General features: G+C 35.7%; 1 protein-coding gene across 1 annotated transcript in view; it reads right to left on the reverse strand.

The window, feature by feature from the left end:
- Positions 1 to 4,991, reverse strand: part of LOC111510099 (uncharacterized) — a 43,784-nt gene extending 38,793 nt beyond the window's left edge. Inside the window, exons 1-3 of the mRNA XM_074173267.1 lie at positions 4,833 to 4,991; positions 4,586 to 4,664; positions 3,325 to 3,521 (exon numbers count right to left, since the gene is read on the reverse strand). Coding sequence (XP_074029368.1) covers positions 3,325 to 3,521; positions 4,586 to 4,664; positions 4,833 to 4,884 — 328 coding nt within the window. The 5' untranslated portion in view covers positions 4,885 to 4,991. The remainder of the gene's footprint in view (positions 1 to 3,324; positions 3,522 to 4,585; positions 4,665 to 4,832) is intronic.
- Between the last annotated feature and the right edge of the window lie 2,057 nt (positions 4,992 to 7,048).

Consider the following 7,048-nt stretch of genomic DNA (forward strand, 5'->3'; position numbering starts at 1 on the left):
TTTTTCGCAATTTGCTACCAATTTAGACGTTGCTCGGTAGGAGCCAAGAGCTTTCAATGCCGTTTGATTGTCCGAGAATATTTTCATTGACTTGTGTATGAGATTAGATTCTTCCAATCTCTCCGCACACAATTCAATGGCGTACATTCCCACTTGAAATACAGTCGCACAGGTTCCTAGGCAGGTTAATATCTCTGTCCTGGGTCTGCGACTAAAAACACCTGCACCGGAACCGGAAGGTGTTTTTGATCCATCTGTGAACCAACAACTATCTGCTTTTAATATTTCCTTCTCCCAGAGGATCCAGTCCTCTCTGCTCAGGTCATAGTATTACTACTGCACTTTTGTGAATAACAGATGAAATTATAAATAATCTTGATGAACGTAAACTCAACTAATACTGTCCATGAATTACAGTGAGGCCTTCGATACAATGAACCATCTTCAAATGTGTAGCAAAATTGAATACTTTTGCTTTAATAATAGGTCATGTTTATTTATTGAATCCTTTGTGAATGATAGAACTCAACGTGTTATCGTGAAAGACAAAAATCGCGTGAACTTGGGGTAGCTTATGGCGCTCCACAGGGATCACTTCAGATATTTCAAATGTCATGAAATAATTTTAAATGTAAACATATGCAGATGATGTAAACTAATTTTTTAGTGATACAATCGGGAGTATTATAAACAAAAAAGTTATTTAAATGAAAATACAAAATAATCAATTGAAATTTCCAAGGATCATTCTTCAGAGGGCCATAGACAATTCATATTTACAAGTTGATGATTCAATTGTGATATATACGATCAAATGACTTGGTTTGATAATTGATCACAATTTCAAAGTCATAAAACATGTAAGTAATCTTATAGGACGTTCTTTTGCGATAATGAGAAAATTATATTCCAATAGGTATTACCTTAATGAAGAAATTAAAATCACGTTATGTGAATCACTTATATTATCGATACTTAACTATTGTGATATTGTTTATGTCCCATGTTTTGATTATCTAGCCCATTATAGAATACAGAGAGTCCAAAACGCTTGTACTCGGTACATCTGTAATATCAAATATCGGGAGAATGTGACACCTCATATTTATAATATGAGAACGTTGAAAATGCATAATAGACGAGAGTTGCATCAATTATATTTCCTTCTTGAATTATTTGTTAATAAAATACCAGAAGATTTGGCAAAAAAGCTCACTTCACGTCATCAAGTTCAAAAGAGATACCTTAGGACTGTCACCACCCTCACCATACCCAAACATTCCACTGTTTTTCATGAAAAATCATTCCTATTTTAGGCTGCTACCACTTTCAATATATATCATAAATATATAATATCACTACCATCTTTATCGTTAAAGAAAATTGAGACCATAATATTCGGTAAACAGTGATCACAACAATCTATAAGACGTTAACTCATCTTCCAATAACCTTCGTTTTCTTGTTTTATAACCATATACCAATTTGTTAAATGTACTTAATACTGGTTGAGTGAAAGAGTAGCGTTAAAATAAAGACAGCAGGGCCGCTGGTCAGGCCCTATCCCCCGAAGCCCCGATACATTCGGGAGGGCGCGCCAGCATTATCAACCTACGATCACTCTCCACACCGTGGGTTAAGTGATTATTGGGTCCGAGAATCATGTGCCCTGAGCAAGCGCAGATAGCCAATATGACAGCCTTCTGCATCTGCCCGGCTACGATTTCTACCTCAGTGCGACAAGCCGCTATGATTTTAAGATACAGAGGCCATCATTGCATCAATGACTCCAATAACCAGAACAACCATCTTGACAGAGTGGTCTGGATAGAGTCTGCGGAGTTCGAAGAGAAAATCTCGATACATTATTCGTTTTTCCTCCTCTTTTCGGACGATATTCGTCTCGCCAGGAGCTGAAAACTCCACGACAAATATCGTCGTACTACATCAGGCTCATTAGCTTGTAGGAACCTGGTGGGGAACGAAAAGTTCCAATGAATTCGGCACTTCTTTTTCCCCACAACGGATTGAATATCCCCCGGAGCGTAGGGCAGACAACACCGGTGTCTCGTCAATACCGTAAGAGTGCCGTAGATGGTAATATAGCACTATTAGGGCCGCGTTATATCGATGGATATAGACCAAGATCGCATATGCCAGCACATGCTGGCATATGCTCGAGACCTTAAGGTCTCGAGCGCCTCGCGGCAGGACATACACCTTGTGTCAGGAACTTCTATACCCATCACTCGATTGCGGTAGAGTAAGGTGTTTGAGACACCATCCTGGCAAGCCATGATCAACCCCTCAGTTTCACGGACCATGAAAGAAGGGGATCCGAACTCCTGACGACTTTACAGGCTATATCCAGTACCATTCTGTCATGTAGACACTTCAAACTCAAAAGTCCACGGCCTCCCTGTTGTCGGGGAAGTACAACCGAGGAACGGACGATTTGGGATGCAAACTCCTATAGAGATGAATCATTTTTCGGGTATTTACGTCAAGTTGATACAGCTTCTTCCGAATCCACTTCACTACTCTAAACATGTAGAGTAAGATTGGAACGGCATGCATATTTGTTGCAGCAACTTTGTTCTTCCCCGTCAGTTCCGATGACCAGATCTGTCGAAGTTTGTGCTGATACTTGCTGCGGAGAGAGTTCTTCACTGCCGTTACCTCTTGTGAGTGGCACTGTTCCACCCCGAGGTAAGTATACGTCTTCCCGGCATCCAAATGATGTAGGATGCTTGCATCTACGAGCTGCACATCCTCTCCGTAGTCCCCGCATCGTCCTCTTTTGAGATGGACCATTGCACATTTGTCTATCCCAAATTTCATACCGAGAACCAATTTATTATTATTATTATTGTTTTGAACGGCTTCCGGGTCAAGAAGAGTTTGTACTTCGGCCACGCCACTGAAGAAGACTGCCGCAGTTCCAATTGAAACGTTTGGAGATTATATCCTAAGAAGACCACGGCAAAACCCGGAAGCCAAAAAAATCATTGACGACGACCATGAAAGCCCACATTCCTATATTATTATTATTATAATGCTTGAAAGTTTATCCCAACTCATTCTATATGTACATAAAAATACACCCTGTATATGGATATATGACCTGACTTCTGTTTTCTAAATTTGTTCAACCGAAATGTGATTATGAGGTTAATATAAATATTTAGAATACGTAGCAAACATTTTATCCACCAATTACGATGGGATTTCCAAATTATAATGATATTCAATGGATTGCACGAACTCGAAACCTTGAAATTTCCTACTGGGATTCACAGTAACTTAACATTTTATAAATCTTACTCAGACATTGCGGTATATCCTTAGGGAAGCCATGTCTATCACATATCATATACGGATATTCAGGAGTTAAGATAAATCCTGGGTTACATACGAACTTCAGTATTGTATCTTCCTCTACTTTGTTTCCTGGTCCACCGTTCCCATTTAAAATAGTCCATATCCCGTTTTCTGGGAATTGTGGAAGTACACATTCGTAACTGTAATAAAAACTAAATTATATCCAGTTGAGCCTTATTACTTATACAGTTACATATTGAATTAGAAATAAATTAATCTGTACTATACTGTACAATACAGCAGTTATAATAATCCCTTATGATAAAAAATAAACAGGTAGGTTTTCCAATTTTTTTCTGTTTAGCGAATTAATAAATGTGCATTTATTGATTGAGATGCACATTTTTTTGCAATGTATGTTATGTCTCTATCACGGATGGAATAGAAAAGTTGGGGTTGAAGGGTTTTCTGATAATTGAGAAAATTGGACAACAGGGAAATAAGTTGATATTGATCAATTACAATCAAATTTGTTGAATTATTATCGTTATTTTTGTTGGTATGCACATAGTTTATAACTTTTCAAAAGCATGTTTGACGGTGATTGACAATGTTTCATGATGAATTTCACTAGTTCGGACTTCCATTGTCTAATATATAAAATGATTTGAAATCCCTGAGACACCTAAAAGAATAGAAAGAATGAATAGCTGAAAATAAAAGTTATACCAAGCAAAAACTTGAAATGAAATAACAGTGAAATAAAATACAAGTGAAAATAGAACAATTGAACAGAAATTAAATAAAAATAGAGAAATGAAAAAAAAGAAGATGAAAATAAAAAGTTGAGAGATTCCAAGCCACGTTAGTTCACGACGTTTCGATTGTTGGTATCTACAATTAGTCCATTCATCACCCGAAGACGAATGTAGATACCAACAATCGAAACGTCGTGAACTAACGTGGCTTGGAATCTCTTAAATTTGTATTTTTATTTTCTTTTTTCATTTCTCTATTTTTATTTAATTTTTGTTCAATTGTTCTATTTTTACTTGTATTTTATTTCACTGTTATTTCATTTCAGGTTTTTGCTTGATATAAGTTTTATTTTCAGCTATTCATTTTTTAATTCTTCTCTTTTAGGTGTCTCAGGGATTTCAAATCATTTTATATATTAGATAATGGAAGTCCGAACTAGTGAAATTCATTTACAAAAGAACTTCTACATCGCAGAAGATAATTTGTTGATCAGTGGAAAACTCACCTATCATTTTGGACTTTGAGTCGAGTCTCATTTCCAGCCTCTCCTGATACAACGAATACATTTTGGGAAGCACTGCATTCTGTAAAATTTGCACTGAATTAACTTCAAACTTAACCACTATGTTGATTAAAAAAATTTAAAATACGTATAAAGGAACTATACTGATAAGAACGTTGAAGTTCACGTTTGGACGTAGAGTATGTGCTATCAAAATAAAGAAACCAGTGGAGACTATAACATCACTCACCTATAAAGGTTAACACGATTAAAACACTACAACTAGAGATTATAATCATCATTCAAGACATGAAGGACTAGTGCGACGTCTTTTTTAAAATAATAAATTTAAATACAAGATATCATCACTGGACACAAGATTGTGTTTTGGTCAATTACTTGTTTAGATCACAAGCACCTCCAGTGGAACTGGTTGTGGATTAAACACCAGTGGCGGAACAAAATGAGAATAGAATAATTTTCGGTTTCTTCATCGTAACTGAAATAAAAGGTAAAACTGGAGCCTCTAGCGTGAAATATATCCAAAATAAACAATTTTCCCAATCATCAGAAATGCAATACATTTCTCGACGACCATAATTTTTGTTGTTTTTTCATCATCAAATAATGATTTGACCAATAACTTTCAATCGAAACAAGTGTCGAGGTGTTGAAAATAACGGTTTGGTGTTGGGATAAACCTCCAGTAATATTCAACTCATTTCTTGATTTATCAAAATGGTACATTCTTTGTTTCGTTTCACATTTGATTTTTCCGTGAGAAACACTTTCTTAAAGTTGTATGAGTATATATCTAGGGGTTCGAGAGAGTTATACCTTTAAAAAAACACACAAAAATTCCAAACACAACTTTATTTTTTTCAGAAGAAGATTTTGAACCATTATATTTCATCATTATTGAGAAGTGATTTGGCGGAGATACCGGAAAATTCAATCTGTTCAAAATATTTTTCCGTTAACCAGCTATCGCACCCCTACGAACGACAACCCTCAGAAGTCGAAACCTGATTGATTGATAACATGCTTTTTCTCATTTACATTTTTTTTCAAGAAAACGTTATATTATTTTACAGATTCCACGTTGCAATTCATACAAAAATGGGCTACAATTTTTTCGGTATTATGAATCCACAATAAACCCAGTTGACGAGGTTACCTCTTCAATAACTATTTCCCAATGTGGATTTTCAGTAATTTTCATAGATTTTTCTGTTCACTGTTTTTCGAATTCTAAAAACTGGTCATTCTGAATGAACTGTCATTACGAATTTTTTTTCTGAAGAAATATACAACCGTCTCCATAAAAAATAATTGAAGTTTGTTGACGTTATTTTTGGTATAACTTCTAAACCGCTCGGTTTATACTCATATAATATCATATTTTTTCAAATAAATTCAGGAGAGTGGTAATCCGAACTTGAAGAGCAATGTATCGTTTCCTATTTGAAAAAAATAATTTTGATACACCACGCTTCTACTGCTTACTCTGTATATTGGACAATATTTCAGAAAAATTCAATCAATGCATTGATATCTGAAACTTTTATACAAAACGTTTTCAATGGCTTCACTTTTTCATTCATACATGTAATTGGAGTTCGATGTGGCACAGAACATGTAATGTATCTTTTTTTATTAAAAAAATCAACTTTGATACGCCACGCTTCTACTGGTTACTCTATATGTTGAACAATAATTCAGAGAAATCCAATACAATGATATCTTAAACTTTTGTACAAAACATTTTCAATGGCTTCATACATGCAATTGAAGTTCGATGTGGCACAGAACATGGAATGTATCTCTTTTAAAAAAAAACTAACTTTGATACGTCCCGCTTCTACTGCTAACTCTGAATATTGGACAATATTACAGAAGGATCCAATGCATCGAAAGCTAAATGGCTTCACTTTTTCATTCATACGGGTAATTGTAGCTAGATGTGACTAACGGTAGGCGCCACAAGTGAAAATCCATATTTTTTCTATGGCCACATACTATAATATAAATGTGCATTGCTATAAGTATCTCTTTTCATATCCAGATTTTGACCAGGCACAGCACTCTCTCAAGCTTCTTTCTACGATTGTTTTTATCCTATGGGTGATCTTTTTAAACACGAATTGAAACTGCGAGTATATTTGATTGGAAAATCCATTGCAAAGGGATATTTATTGGGTTGAAGATAAATCATTCAGTTCTTCATACTACTGATGTAGACTAATCGAAATTGAGAATTAAGGCTCAACTCTTCCTCTGATGCCGTGAGTCTACAGGGCTAACCTTCTGGTCTAAGAACGCACGAAAGCAACCCTCATAACTGACCCGCTCGGATGGGTCAGAGGCAAAGTGTTGGGGCTCAAACCGATGATTTGCTTACTGTAAACGATCACAATATAACCTGACGCTTGGAGTGGACAAGAAAAGAATACATGTTGGAAATGC

The sequence above is a fragment of the Leptinotarsa decemlineata genome, unplaced genomic scaffold, assembly GCF_025532065.1.
Source record: "Leptinotarsa decemlineata unplaced genomic scaffold, Ldec_3_MD MMD2_tig00000218_RagTag_RagTag, whole genome shotgun sequence".
Taxonomy (NCBI): domain Eukaryota; kingdom Metazoa; phylum Arthropoda; class Insecta; order Coleoptera; family Chrysomelidae; genus Leptinotarsa; species Leptinotarsa decemlineata.